The sequence below is a fragment of the Halyomorpha halys genome, unplaced genomic scaffold (assembly GCF_000696795.3).
Source record: "Halyomorpha halys isolate HHAL.00 unplaced genomic scaffold, Hhal_1.1 Scaffold1023.1, whole genome shotgun sequence".
Lineage (NCBI taxonomy): Eukaryota > Metazoa > Arthropoda > Insecta > Hemiptera > Pentatomidae > Halyomorpha > Halyomorpha halys.
Genome location: NW_027110911.1, coordinates 464,807 through 481,056, shown reverse-complemented (window position 1 = coordinate 481,056; position 16,250 = coordinate 464,807). Strand labels below are relative to the sequence as shown.

The 16,250-nt window shown below is 30.3% G+C and overlaps 1 protein-coding gene across 1 annotated transcript in view; it reads left to right on the top strand.

Moving 5' to 3' along the window:
- The first annotated feature begins 1,512 nt into the window (after positions 1-1,512).
- dysf (dysfusion) overlaps positions 1,513-16,250 on the top strand; it is a 359,371-nt gene continuing 344,633 nt past the window's right edge. The window contains exon 1 of the mRNA XM_014432053.2: positions 1,513-1,703. Coding sequence (XP_014287539.1) covers positions 1,693-1,703 — 11 coding nt within the window. The 5' untranslated portion in view covers positions 1,513-1,692. The remainder of the gene's footprint in view (positions 1,704-16,250) is intronic.

Below are 16,250 nucleotides of genomic sequence, written 5' to 3'. Positions count from 1 at the left end.
TTTGTTCAACTATCTATTATCCGACGTTTCGGGCTCCATCAGGGCTGTTCAAGATGATTGCTAAACAGACTTTGAAAAGTCTCAAGTTGCGGTCAGAACAACAATTAAAAGATTAATTAAATGTCAACGTTTCATTTTTTTATTGCTATCCCTGTGGCAGCCCTTATGAAAACCTACTAATTGGGTAGATACGTTATTATTTAATAAATAGCTAAGAATAGTTTTAATTTTTTTTTCTGATCACTTAGCCATCTCTTTCTCAGTAAAAAAAAATAGATCTCAAAGCTAAGAATATGAAATGACTGAAATGATATGGACATTATTTTGTGACTACTGTAAAAATTTCGTATAATTTCTAAATTCCTAAAATACTTCTATCTGACCATTATCACGGTTGATAATTGTGTTAATTCGATTTAAACCTTTCTGTAAACGGAGTATGACGAAATGAGGGGCAAACTGAGTGTGTGTACAGCTATTGTAGCCGTATTAAGGATGTTGAGAATTAAATACTTGGTACGCCACGAATTACAATAGAAAATTATTGAACGTGTTCAAACCGGCTCACAGACCGGCATCAATTGGGAATCAAGGGAGGTAAAAGTCTGAAAGCTTTCTTATCGATAATTAAAAATTTACCTCTCATTCAGACTATTTTTTTGTTGTTAAAAGAATTTCATTGGATGATTTCTAAACCATTTCCTGTCTGAAAACATAACATCTTTCTAAATCCATTAATAATTTTTAAAAAAATTATTCCATACTTCATAATTTTTAGATTTTATTGAGTGATTTTTTAATTACCGTTTTTTTAAATAAATTTATTGGACTCATATGTTTAATATATATGTAAGATATTTTATTATCGTTATTTATATTGAACAATTATGGCACTAACTCGATTATTTCATCCAAGAATTTTTTCCGGTTATGCAGTTTTTTTGTACTGTTAATCATATAATAATTGGAATGTTTTTTAAACAATAATTACAACTTTCATTTAATTAATTTGTTTTGACTGGGTGGTGTTGGATAAATAAAAATGTTTAACATTTGTATATTTTGTTTAAAACTTTGAGAATCATAACTGCTTGTTGCCCTGTATAGGGAAGGCGGTGGTGAGTCGAGGCGGACCACCACGAACGTTAGTAATGCCAACTATTGGAATTCGAAAGCTAACAGGACTGGGAACAGCTTTCAGAAATTTACTGAAAAATAGCTCTTCCTGAATCCTGCCTAAAGGATACCAATAGGATGCTTCCTTCTTCTTCTCAACATCTTGCTCGCGTCTTCTATTTAATTAAAGTTGATAAATCAGAACTTGGGAACTAGAAGACTAATCTGGCGAGTCGCCCTCATACGTGACGGCCGATAGGGGGAGAGCCCCGAAAAGAATATTTGTAAAATGGCTGTCGGTGTGGGAAAGATATTTCCGATAGGAGGTGGGGGTGGTGGGGAGTGGCTCCGACCAATGAGAATCCTCCGAGCCGGACCAATGGGACGCCGGGCCGGGCCAGAGGGGGAGCGGACCGCTCAGTGCGGGGCGAACATCTGAGTGAACCCCATGGGGCTATCCGCGAGTGTGTGAGTGTCGAGTGCTAGCGACTATTTGAGCGATATATCTGGGAGAGTGCTTTTCTTCGGCTGGTCCAAGGAACCACAAACCTGGCCGCCAACAATCCCCACAACACTATGTTCACCCGGTAAGACCCACCGTTAAAGTCTACTCTATATTAAAATCTTATCTTTTCTCAAATGTGTGATATCCTATCATCTAAAGTTACTCTTGTCGTTAATACTATTTACTACTGTAAAACATACCTTATCTATAAGCTATATCCGATCAAAATAATAAAAATATTTGTTTATGATCTGATACTTTTCCTCTGGCTACATAAAAATCTTTTGATGCAACAGTAAATTTTATCTTATTGAAAATGATTGTTATGATATGCATTTTTTGTTGTTTTTTTCATATTTATGATATTTATATACGCAATTCGTTTTTTTTTTTATAATTTACTGCGTCAAGTTTATCGTAAATTGGATATTTTAATACAAGAATTATATCATTACTAACTAGTTGTCATTCAATTCTATTTGAAGACTTTTATTCGATCGATCACTTATAGAAAAACTTGATTGGCGATATAAGAGCGTACGATTATCAGGACTTGCATCAAAACGTGCGTTAAAGTCTCCAGCTAAAATCTAAAGTTAACCTTTTATAATAATTATCTTTATAGTTATAAATATCGGAGGTAATTTAGAAAAATTAGAATAAATGTATTTAAATTAAAAGAAGGCATATTTAAACAAAGAGTACTTTATAGCAATTTTATCCACATTTAATGTTGACTTTTTTGAGAAAAATCATAATTTGTAAATACAGTAACTGTTTTAGTTATTTTAATTGTTTTACTGTTTATATCTCAAGTGTTTTTCCATCATCTATGAAACTATCATCAACATAAGTTTTAATGTTGTTTTTAAAAATATTTATATCATATTGTTCAACATTTTAAATATAGAAGTTATTACTGTGTTTTTTTAGTGAAAAGTTGGTCCGTTGAGGTCTAATGTAAAATCGGTAACATGGCTAAAATATTATTAAAATACGTCCCTACAATGCGGGTTTTAGAATTTTTTTAAATTGTAATTATTTCAATCTTTGATTGAGAGTATTCTTAGCTTCAGGGCCTGAAATTATTTATCCATTACTATGTATTGCAAATTAAAATATTAAATCTGCTTATATTCCTAAATTCAGACGACAATGTTTTAGGTACATATCGTAAATATACCTAATGGTACAAACATTGATTGGATTTTATAGCTAGAATGATTTTAGTTTATATATGCTGGAATATCACGAATTTGATGTTGCTATAATTAATATTTATAGGAATATATAATTTTAAAATAAAATATCCAAATTGCAAAACAAATATCTACATACATTTTTTTAACAGAATAATAATAAATAGAAAATAAATTACTTACATTGTGAGACTATTTCACCTGTTGCGGTTCTTCGAAGGGGGCGTAACCCACATGCTGCACTAAGCTCATTTCTTCTTTGCCGCTCGATTCTCAATACAACTTGTGTAGAGTGGATTATTTCGACATAAGTTTTATAGGCGAATGTTCATTTTATTTTATTATTTGTTACAGATTATGATTTAATAATTTTTACTTAATGTTGTGGTTACAAACGTTAGATTAATTGTTTTTATCTTTATATTGTTTAATCAGTTTAAGATAAAAAGTTAGTTACATTCATAAACCACTGATATCGGAGCATTTAATCAGCTTTGTCTTTTTGTACAATATTTTATTCATTATATAGTATCGGAAATAGAGATCTGATACAGACATCAGATTTGTCAGAGAAGTATGATCATATAATTATAATTCCCTCATGAATCTGTATCAGATATCTATTTACAATATTACAAATATGGATACAAGAAAATCAATAAAAATTGAACCAAAAATATTGTATAAGATATTGCACTAAAAATGCTAAACTGATACTTGATAATTCTAATAAGAAATTTTAATTACATTCCCTCGATTCTTATATAAAATTATTTAAAAACCTATTTTTAAGGTATCATCAAATTTAAGAGAATTAATTTCACAGACTCTTTCTATTTTTTTTTTTGTTATAATTATAGGAGAATTTCTGAAAATGTTTTATTGGTATCAAAATAAATACTTTTTAATTTCTTTAAATTTTAATAATAGTAGGTATGGGAGAGTACTATCATTTTTTTAATAGGATGGCCATTTTTAGACCATATTCTAGATATATTTTAATATTTTACAATTTATAACCAATTATTATTATTACGATAATTACAGTAATTATTAAGTAATAATTCCTCATATAAATCAGTTTCAAAACACATATTTAATACTAATAAGATTTTTTTTTAATTTATCTTTCTTCTAATGTTAGTTTAGATGAATTAAAAAACTATTATGCTCAGATTAGGGTCGAAATTACTGACTCAGCTAAATATTTTAGACAAAATCTTTTCGTATAGGTTATTCAGTGAAAAATATTTTAATTAAACCATAAAACTACCTCTTTTATTATTAGTATCAGTAATGCTTAAACCAACTCTGACAATAAAATTAAAAAATCAAATAAATTTTTCAAACTTGAGTTTCTGTTATGTATATACTTGGCAGCAATTTCACTGTAAACCCCTACTTTCATTCAATGTTATTTTTATAAGGATCTATTGGAAAAACTACGAGGTTCCATATGTTGTCAGAATTAAGATTTCAGTAGTATTTTTTTGTTCATTGACAGTAAGTAACAAGAGAACAAACACCGGAGATAGAAAATAGTAACCAGATAGATAGGTTCCACTAAAAATAATCTTGGAAGAGAGGTTGAACATGGGAAGAATCCCGTGCACCCGAGAAAGAACGGTGAGATTCCCTCCCACCCCACTTCGGGGTTTACGGACTTCCCACCCGTCCGCTATTAATAGAATTCGCTAACATGATATTTGTATTATTACTGAGTTTAAAATGAGTTATAACTGTCTATGATCACGAAAATTATCCACAAAAATACTGCAGACATTGACGTTAACATTAAGTTTTACTCAATCAACGAAAATCAACGATATAACCATAATGTTTTTCCATTGGACTCAGATCATAAAAACATTTGAACAATTAATTTAACTTATCGTTCATCGAATTTTGGAAATTAACAATTTAATTCGAAATATTTACAATTTGTGACTTGATATCTTCAAGCCAAACACATAGTCAATTCTTGTTATTTTATTTAGTTTTAGTTTACAATATGGTCTTGATGACTTCAGTTTAGAAGTAATAATTTTTTATTTTACTTTGTTAACAAACTGATTTGAAATATTATATTATTTCTGAGACTTCTTAAATTATTCTACTAAAACAATGAGTAATGTGTGAATACATTTTTTTATTTTTTTATTTTCTTTGGACCTAGGTAAGAAGAATATTTTAATACTGAAATTTTCTGTGTGCAGTCTTCAATGGATCTATTCCTGTTTGAGCCTCTTGAGTAATAAAACAAAAAAACAATTTTGTCATTAATGCGTCACTGTATTTGTTTCACGATTATTGCTGGAAAGAGTAACCAATTTTGAACTTACACCGACTAACCTTAAGACATATATGTTTGTTGTTAGTTGAAAGTTTTGCCTATAAATTGTAAAGTAGGAGACCATAGCAATTGTTTCAGTGTTGGATAAAGATCTTACAAAGTGTAAGTCGTTGATGTACACTTCTTTTGAAGATTGCGGTATGTAATTGAAGAGTTTGAAATTAAATATATGGTTAACTGTTCATTGATTAGAAATCTGTGTTATAAGGAAACATGGAGACATTAACTGTTTAATAAACGGCACTCGGGTAAAACTACACTTAGCTAGTGTAAATTTAATGTAATTCCTCTTAACAAAATCAGAAACAAAACCTAATATGGGTAAGCGAAATTTATTATTTAATTGTAAATGGAATACGTTGAGTGTATTTGGGGTTCTGATTTCTTAGTATTAGACAAAAAAAAATTATAACTTGATGATAGTATGAGAGAAGCCGTCACGTTAGAGACTACTCATCGTAACCCGACGTTACAGAAGCGCTAGTGCGTATATGCCATTGTCTCCGAAATTCCGAGTCCGAATTCCTTGCTTATCTAAGTGACTGTTTACTAATACTAATTTTTTAAAACCTTTTTTCTTAAATGTAAGAAACCACTTTTATCAGTTGTTCTTCTTACTTAATTCAGAAAGTCTACAAATTCGACAGTATTTTATTTTATAAATAATATGAAGAAGGTTGGAATTTACGAAGCTTATAAAGCACTCTAGGGTACCAAAGTCGATCAAAAGCCTGTCATAGTGTTCTTTGAAATTAATTAAAAATCATAATACTGTGGGTCCATTTGAATTTAATTTTGTTTATTACTCATCAATACGACAACTATATTAAAAACATTTGAAGCACTAAATAATAAACAAATAAACAATACCGTTTTAATTCCGTGACACCTATGCATAAAATTACTTTGTACGATTTATCTACGGAATTTATCTCTCGATTTTATGAGGAGTTGAAAAGGCTTTACCCTTCCTACGGTCATAAGAGGTTCCTGACATAGATCCATTAAATAAATAAGACAATAAATCCTTACGTAATAAATAAATAAATACAACAATAACTTCTTCCTCTACACAATTATTATCCAATCCCGCAATCTATCATATATCTCAGATCTTCTTAAATTCAAAACTTCCGTTAAAAACGACAATACTCGTCCTAGGTCTGCAAGTTTATGTACTATCCTGCGAGAACTCTCGTATATAAATATAAATATATATCATATAAATGAAGCTCAAATTATCGCCGACGGCTCCCTGCACACAGTGGACGTACATCAATAAACTTTAGAATACATCAGGGTAAAAGAAGGATTGAGCAATTGCATATACTTTTTATATTTATATTTGTACCTGCTAAATTATTTCCCAGAGGTGGGTATGAAAAAAACCCTCGCATTAGATATGTTTCCTTCTCCTCTTTGATCCATTCGAATTAAGTAAGATTCGTAATGACAATATTTAAGTAGCAGTTTATTTATTAAGTAATTTCGTTGTTCCACTGGAAAATATCACTGCACCTTTACTGTTAAGAATTAGCTATCCGTAAGCTTATATTAACTCTGAATTGTACCTGCTGAGAACTCACAGCGAGGCCGTACATGAACGGATGTTTTAGGCGGGCAACGAATTTTTGATGGGAACCCGCGGGCCTGAATAATTTGAGACATGAAAATTGGAAATCTGTTGAGCCGTTCGCTTAAAAAAACGTTTCTTGCTCAAATACGAGCAAACTAAACATATATTGTTTTCAATATTTTGAGCTCATATTGTTCTAAACATTCTTGGTATACCACTATGTAGTTCAAGCAATACAACCTATGAATTGGTTAAATGTTTGGGCTTAAAATATTTTTATATAAACACAGACTGACAGAATGTACTCATTTGATACAATAATTTTCAGGATCGGCTTGTTTCAATATATTCACTGCATATAGTTCAAAAATAAACAATCGCTCAAGCTTGGTGTAAGTATCCCATGTCAATCTATTTCGTGTAGTGGAAGCTAACCTTAGAATGAGATTTGATCCCTGCCAAATTCTTGCACCATCTCAAAAACGGTTCATTTTCGGGTTTGCTAAGCATAGTTAAATAATATCAAATTTTACTGTCGCCAACATACCTCATTCGAGAGTTTTAAAATCCCTCAATTTTTTTAATAACTTATATTAAAGTTCCAGTAAAAATTTAAGAATCGAAATTGTGAATTGTCACTTCTCCATGATATTTCCTTTCTTTTGATTATTCGTCAAAATCCAGATTTAGAATCCAGAGAAGAAAGATCGATACTACCGTATTATATATAGATGTACTGCAGTCTGCCTAAATGCAGCTTCTGCCAGATCTTTAATTATCAGATCCTCTTATCTATGAAATTCCTTTCCTACTTCCATCCGTCGCTCCAGTACTCTTTCCATCCGCATATTTCGCTTATTTCCATCATTTCCTATCCATTAAGATAAAAAAAAAATAAATAAAAGAAATAATTTATGTACCTTATTTACAATCAGTCTTTATATAAACTCTTGCTAGTCTTGATATTCATACTTTTAATTATTATTACTCGCTTATTGTTGAATTTTTTTTTTAGATATTAATATGGGGATTTTATTTGTTTCTATTAAAGCCTTGAATACTACTTTATCATTTGTTTATTTTTCAAGCATATAGTAATTATTTCGTTACTTTACTTGTTACTTTTATTTGTTTCTCTAAGGCTTTAAAGCTACTATTTTAGATGTTTTATTCTAAAAGGAAGTATTCCAGAAAAACATAAGGAATTATTTATTATTATTGAAACGTTATTGGCAATTTTTATCATAATACACTAAAAAAGTGTATATATTGAATAAATTAAAAATAAATACAAAAACATCAGATCCTAATGACTGCAGATTTTCCCATTATAGTTTAGTTTTGTCAATTTGTGTATTCCCTTTGAGAAATATTATGAGAAATAATAAACCTTAGCTGCTTTTTTTTTATTTGCCTTATAGCTTTTGATAATTTTAACGTAGAATTACAAGAGGGTCATAAACAGTGGTTCCATTTGCACCTTTTATTGGTACCATGAAGAATCTCAAAATCTGTTTATGGAGTGGAACCAGCCTGTTCCAATTACCACAATTACTCACATACCATTCTTAGTTGTAACAACCTATAAACTCATCAATTTTAAAATGTAAATATAAATTTAGACAGGATTAATCTAAGATCTATCATTAAAATCTCTAAAGTCACTATAACAGGTATTAATATTATAATTTAATCATAATAAATTTAATGTTACGACGTATAACGTGTAAATTACGTCGAAATATTTATTATTAAAACATTATTATTGTTATATCTTTGTTAGTGGGATTCATTTTTAAAAGATATATTGTTACATAGTTTTATTTTTTACACTGTTGGTTTAATGAGGTACCTAAAATACTAGTCCTCAATCATTCTTATTGATAATAACTATATCAATTAATGGTATATGACAATAATAAAAAAAAAATGAATACGTTCAAAATGACTCATTACGTTCAATTGAAGCGCTGTAATTGATAATATGAATTAATTAGTATTGTTTTTTAATAATTGAAAGTTCCTGGTATATATTTATATGATTGCCTTAAGAATAAAAATTTATATTGTCTGTAAAAATGTTATTTTGATTATTACGTAATAAAAAAAAATGTGAGAAAAATGTTATATACTAATTGCAACAACAGGACAACCCCTCTCAAAATATAAATTCTAGGAAAAACCAAATTCATTCCCTTGAATATTAAATAAAATGTTTAGATTGCTATATGTTTAATTTTCAGGAATTATTTTATTCATCGATAAACGGATCAGTGTTGGGAAAAATTAATTAAATTTACATTTTATGCAAATTAGTAATTTTGACTCAAAAATAATGACAATTAGATACCATAATTACAGTGGTTCATGATGCAGTTGGAATCACTAATTACTTGAGGTAGTTATTTTATTCCTATAACTTTAAATTATACTTGCAATCGAAATTTCTTTTTGCCCAAAACTAAATAATGATGCCCTTTAGTTTATTATTTTTTGATATATTATATTTTATGAATATAAAATAATAGTCTGTCGGGTTAAAACGTTTTTTTTTTATTAATTCTTTAAATGTTGGCTCTTAACCTAAGTGGGTTTCTCTCATTACACATATACCCGCTAACGTTGCTATGATCCTTGTTCGATAAAGCCAAAATAAAAAACATAGTCCTAATATCAGTGTAGATTATTATTCAACTTTATTTTTTTTCCTAATTGCGAAATTTAAGGAACGTTCTTCAGCACTACATAATTGTTAAAACAAAACAAAATTTATTTATTGATTCTTCCCACCACTCTCGACCCCCGTGCGGTTTGGGGCGCAGATCCCAGTGCGCTCGGTCCGGAACGTTGTGGGTTCCATTCCCACCTGGGTCAGTTAACATTCATTTTTCGGCGGTCCGAAGAATGAATCTTGACACTCCCCCTTTGGTTAGTACGTGGCTGCAACTCAGGTAGCCACCAGGGGTTGGCAAAAAGGACCACTAGGCTCATTTGCCGGACTTGTTCCCCCCACTAAATACAAATACCAGTACCCACCACCCTTTCTTCTACCTAGCACTTGTTGAGAACTGCTGAAGTAAATATTTTTTCCTTTGATGAGCCATTATTTAAATAATGATAATTATAAATGAACGTTTATGTACATGGAATAATATAAACGAAATTATAAAGAACATAATTTGTCCTCTTGAATTGACCAATAAGTACAATTTGAAAAAAAAATAGGATTAATAATAGTATCATAAATAAAATTTAAAATATTAATGATAAGTTTTTTTTTCAGACTAGATTATGTTCTATTAGTTTCTAATAAAGATAGAAAAAGAAATAACGTTCTTATATTTTCAATACCTATGTTCATAGAATTAGATAGTTCTTGAGGATTGGTGTTAGATATAAATATAACTTTGGTCCCCTATCATTCAAACTTCTAACTTACTCATATTATTTTTTCTGAACCGAGCTCTTCTTTAATTAATTAATTGATCCATATAAAGCAGGAAATTATATATATATTCCTTTTTTTTTTATTTTATTTTCTTTTTTAACCTCTCAGAAAGTTTTATTTTAAGAAATACAAACATATACAAATACAATAAAAATACATATGCATATATAGTTTAATACAATTTTTCTCCTTTTATTGCCAGAAGGCATTTTAAGGTTGTAGGAATGGTCCGCTATGGGTGGGTATAGATAGCACTTAAGCACATAGTGAGGAGGGATCGCTCAGCTGGCTATTTATTTGGATTCAGACTATATCTATTTGCATGATACTTCATGATTCTATGTTGTTTATTAGTACTCTTATTTCACGGGAAAGTAAATAATGGAACTGGGTTTACTTTTAGAATTACTATTTACTATTCGAATAGTAAATAGTAAATTCGTGAGTAGATATTAAAATAAAGAAGTAGTATTTTGGAAAGTTCCAACAGAGTTGTCCCTCCCCACTCATTAAATAAAAGGCACAAAGTTCCTAAATAATACACCAACACCAATTCTTACCCTATCCTAATAGTACCTACGGGTAAAAATAGGAAATTAATTTGTAAATGCTTGTGTATATACATATATTTCTTATATTATATATTGTAAATGGTAAAAATAAATAAAATAGAAGGGTGGAAAGTATTCTGGAAAAAAAAATACAAACGAAATTGAACTAATGAGGGATTTAATTTGACAAACCATCACGTTTTGTGCTTTTGACGAAAATTTAAATATTAATTATGATTAAAAATGTCCATTAATTTACTTAGAAACATTGGAACAGATATTTAAGCAAACTATTATTTCCAATGATTAAACATTCTGAAGGTAGAGCACATATCGTTCTTATTTAAAGTATTGATGAAATTTAATTGTTGCAGAGTTTTGAAAAAAAAGTGAATAAATAATAAAATCACCAGAGATATACTGTCAACAGTATGTCCCCACAGTCAAATATGAGGTCCATATATAACGATAGCTGTTTTCTAATCATATATTATTCTAATCACCATTTTTATTAATTCTTGATTCAACTTTCAGACATATATATTTTTTTATTTAAATTTTACTGATATTTTTATATAAAATAATGATGCCTGTGACTACTCCCTCTTTCGCCAAGATAATATTAGACAAGAAAAATAAAATAAATCACAAATAACCTTTTTAGTTCTATAACTCATGTAAACAAACTAAATTAATTTTTGTAACCAACAATTTTTGGGTTAAACGTTTCATAACTTCTGTTCTTAACTCAAATGAAAATATTCTTCAGGGCTAGAAATGATTTTTTTTTTCTTTCATGTCAAAACTTTTTTGATTCTAAAATTTTCAGGTTTGCTGAATTTCCTGAACATTTCTGGAGTTACTTAAAAAAAACAATCAAAGTATAAACTGATTATAATAGAAAACATAATAAAATCAATGACTAAAAGGCTTAAGTAAAATACTTGAATTTTACCGATTTTTGAGAACATCTTTATACACTGAAAAGCATTAGTTTAAAAATAAAATCAATGATTGGTGTTAAAATGTAGATTCTTATTTTTTTTAAACTGTTAAACACAATTTGATACAAATTTGTAGATAACTTATGAAAATTAGCGTTACTCACTCAAACCCATAAGTTATGATTCACATGAGTGCCCTATCCACAAATTTTGTGATCTTGAGTGTTGTTTCATTTTAGCGTGATTTTCTATTGCTGAGTAGATCCCCTTTATATATTTAATGTTTTAATTACCTTATTTGTGACAATTGTTAGAATAAAAAATAAAATTAAAATGAATGAGTGTTAATTTAATGGTTAGTAATTTCTTGGATTAATTTTCTAAAATTTATTTTAATCTATTTATTTTACTATTACAAAATTATATTGTTTTCTTATGTTTTGTACATTATGTTTGTGGAAGTGGGTAGTTCATTGGTAAGACACTGTGCTACTAAATCCAAAGATCCGGGTTCGAATCTGGTAGTGGCAAATAATTATTTTCTGTTAGACTGTGGCTGTGAGTCATCCCTGTGGATTCGGTAGCCATCCGAGGTCCACCTAGCCTCATGAACTGGGTACCTTTAATTGGGTAAAAATCTTTTTTTTTTTTTTTTTTTTAAATTGATAGATTTATTTATTGATAGATATTACAATCTGCCACACAGTTGTGGGCAATAGGTAATATTGATGAATGATCTCATACATACTAAAATAAAAAAAAATAAAAAAATGAATAAAAAAAATAAAATAAAAAAAAACTCTCAATAAAAAAAAACTCTCATAAAAAAAAATCTCGGGTAAAAATCTGGCGGTCGAGAGTAGTTATTCTGACCAAATCACCTCCTTGTATAACAGTTGGTCTAGTAACAGTACTTCCTTACAAAGTACTCCACCCGTAACCCTTCATGGGTTGTAGCGGTAAAGATTCAATTTTTTTTTTAGTTATGTTTTGTTTTATGTAAAATTTTGTTATGCATAATTATGTTTTTTCTAGTTGGAATAATTTTTGGAGACAACCCATAATTATCTAGAAATAAAATAGCTTTATTAAAGATCATTTTATCCTTATTCTACCATTTTTTTTTTAATTTACCTAAAATAATACTTTGAATATATGATTATTAGTTAAAGGAATTTCACAAACCCCTTATACTAGAATTTTGGAAGACATTATGACTATTAGACCGCATATGGTAGACAAATTCTATAGCGAGGCCCAGAGACAGACCCACATGGTTCGGTATTGTTAATAGCCTCTCATTACCTGAAATTAGACCCGACCTTAGCTTTAAGCCGTTTAACTAATGAAGAGTCATCATCAGTACGCTCTCGTACTAATCACCTCCCACGTCCAGAGAGGGCCGATTCAATCTGTTAGCAGTACACCTGGATAATGTCACATCCCGCATACCATTTGCATACCCAACGCCGGCCGTTTAAAAATTATTTCATGAACTAAACAAGGGGCCAGGTATATTAGTCTTATTAAGTTTAATTGAACTACTAAGTGCGTTTGAAAGGTTAGCTTAGTAATCAATTATTCAAAATTTAAAGACCCTTGTTTGGTCTAGTAATTTTGTTGACGGTCAAGTGGAGGCGGTAAGTTAAGATGTCCAATTTCGTATACTTCTAATGGTACGTAGACGTTCGCAATGTAGTTAACCGATCTTAGTATTTTAGGAACTAGTATTCATTATAATACCTACATCTTTACCAAAAATAGTTGATTGATGAACTTAAAATTTGAGGGCTCCTTTTTAATTTAAAGTTTCTGATTTTGTTTTTTCTAATGGGCTATGTTTTGATAGTAATTTGGAATCACTTTAGTAGTTTTTAAAACTTGTTTTTTAGTTGTTTTTTTTTAATTCGATTTCTGTTTAGTAGGGTAGGTTTTAAAGAACTTTCTAATTTTACTTTCATGCAAGTTTCAAAATGTTCTGTTCACAGGTAGATCACAAGACGTGGTCAGCTAATATCTTATGCATTAATATTCTTCAGTGATTATCATTATCGAAATCACTCCATCTTCGATGCTTGATTAAACAAATATTTTAAATTAATTCCTCCTCTTTCCGTTTTAAATAAATATTTCAGAGGTGAGATAAGACGGTCGCTAAATCAGGGTTTAGGAGACGGGCGGTCCAGGAAGCCTGCCTTTCATTATTTTTGGAACTACGATCTCCTTCCAGGGATTTTCATCGGTCGTTAATAGATTCTTTTACTCAATCTTTGTTGCAGTTTTTTTTTTTGAACCGATATATCATTATATAAAGGGTGTTTTTTTAAGCCCGATAGAACTTGAAATTGTAAAAAATAACACAAAAAATTAAATTGTAATCAAAAATTTTTTTTTTATTCGAAAGATCAATACGTGACATTAATACGAGACCATTATATGCGTCGTTCTTTCGCCGATTGGGCTCTAGAGCAGTTGGCAACTGACCCGTTGTTTTATCGCAAAATTGTGTTCAGCGATGAGGCGCATTTTTGGCTTAACGGGTTTGTTAATAAGCAAAATTGCCGCATATGGAGTGAGACCAATCCACAAGAGACCCTACAGACTCCATTACATCCAGAAAAATGCACCGTTTGGTGCGGTTTTCACGCTGGTGGCATCATCGGACCTTATTTCTTCAAAAGTGAGGCCGGAGCTCGCGTTACGGTCAATGGAGATCGTTACCGCACCATGATCAATGATTTTTTGTTTGAAAATATGGATGACATTGATCCGGAGGAGATGTGGTTTCAACAGGATGGCGCTACGTGCCATACGGCGAACGCAACCATCGACTTATTGAAATCAAAATTTGGCGATAAGTTGATTTCGAGAAATGGACCTGTCAATTGGCCTCCAAGGTCGTGCGATTTGACACCTCTCGATTATTTCCTGTGGGGCTACGTGAAGTCACTGGTTTATGCTGATAAACCAGCAACAATTGACGCCTTGGAGGCCAGCATTGTTCGTGTTATTCGTGACATACGGCCAGCAGTGCTCGAAAAAGTGGCCCAAAATTGGACGTCCAGAATGCGCTTCGTCAAGAACAGCCGCGGTGCCCATATGCCCGAAATCATTTTCAAATGTTAATGTCACGTATTGATCTTTCGAATAAAAAAAAATTTTTGATTACAATTTAATTTTTTGTGTTATTTTTTACAATTTCAAGTTCTATCGGGCTTAAAAAAACACCCTATACATAAGTAGTAAATATATTAATAAATGAGAATAATATGCTTGCATTTTATTACAAAATTTTGCTGAAATAATCAAAATTAGGATTCATTAATATTTTAATTACCATTTAAAACTTTTATCTTTATTCGAATTTATGACTGTACATAATTATACATTTAGTAAATTTGATGTATGTTATTATGGAGTGATACAGGCCTCCAGAGAAACTATCCATTTGTAGCACTCTGATGAAGTTCTTACATTAGCAGGTCTCGTGGCCATTTTTGAGTTTCTTTTGCCTTCCCGTCTTGATAATTTAGATAAGTTTAAATTTAAAAGATAAGTTAATTTTTGAAATATTCTTTTTAGATTTTAGCATTTGTATAATAAACTAGAAAACTACAATAAAGATTCCGAAAAGTGTCGTACTAATATCCCCAAAGATAATTGTTCATTAAGAAGATATAAGAAAATCGCGGCTCGCGATCTATCTGTGAATCGACCATTTTGGTACTTTCATAATAACAAAATAAAAAAGTTCCTCAAAACATAAACTATTTTGATGAGAGGATAATATATTGTTCATTTGAAAAACTTTCAGTTGTAAAAACATTCTTTAAAAAAAAAAAAACGTGAACGTAACCTTTGAATATAGTATCAAGTGGTATGTATATAGTTATTCAATATACTCAACACCCCCACCTTACCTAACACCATAAATTACTCGACTAAGCCAAAATTCTTATTATTCAAATACTTGGTTACTAAACTAAACTTCGAAACGCATTTTGTGGTTTTAGTGTATCAAATAGGAACGTAACGGCCGTGCGAGTTTGGGCACAGGTCCCAGTGCGCTCGGTTCGGAACGTTGTGGGTTCGATTTCCAGCTGGGGCAGTTAACATTCATTTTTCCGTGGTCCCGAGGAATGAATCTTGACACTCCCATTTTGGTTAGTACGTGGCTGCAACTCAGGTAGCCACCAGGGATTGGCAAAAATGACCACTAGGTTCACTTGCCGGACTTGTTCCCCCCACCAGATACCAGTACCAGTAAAAAATATTCTTTGAATGATCGACGATGTATATTCAATATTTGTATCAATATAAAGTAATATAAACTTGATTTGTTCTTGTTATGGTAGAAATTCGTTTATTTCTAGTAATTACAACTTTCAAAATAAAGTAGCATGTTTCACTTTAAATAATTTTTTTTATGTTCGCAATAAACCTTAAAAGTATAGCAAAGACATATAAGTAAATGGTATAAATAGGTAGAATGTACAGAACTAGTTTGACAACAAGTTATATTTGTGTCTTTAATTTCACATTCTTTTTATTAATTTAT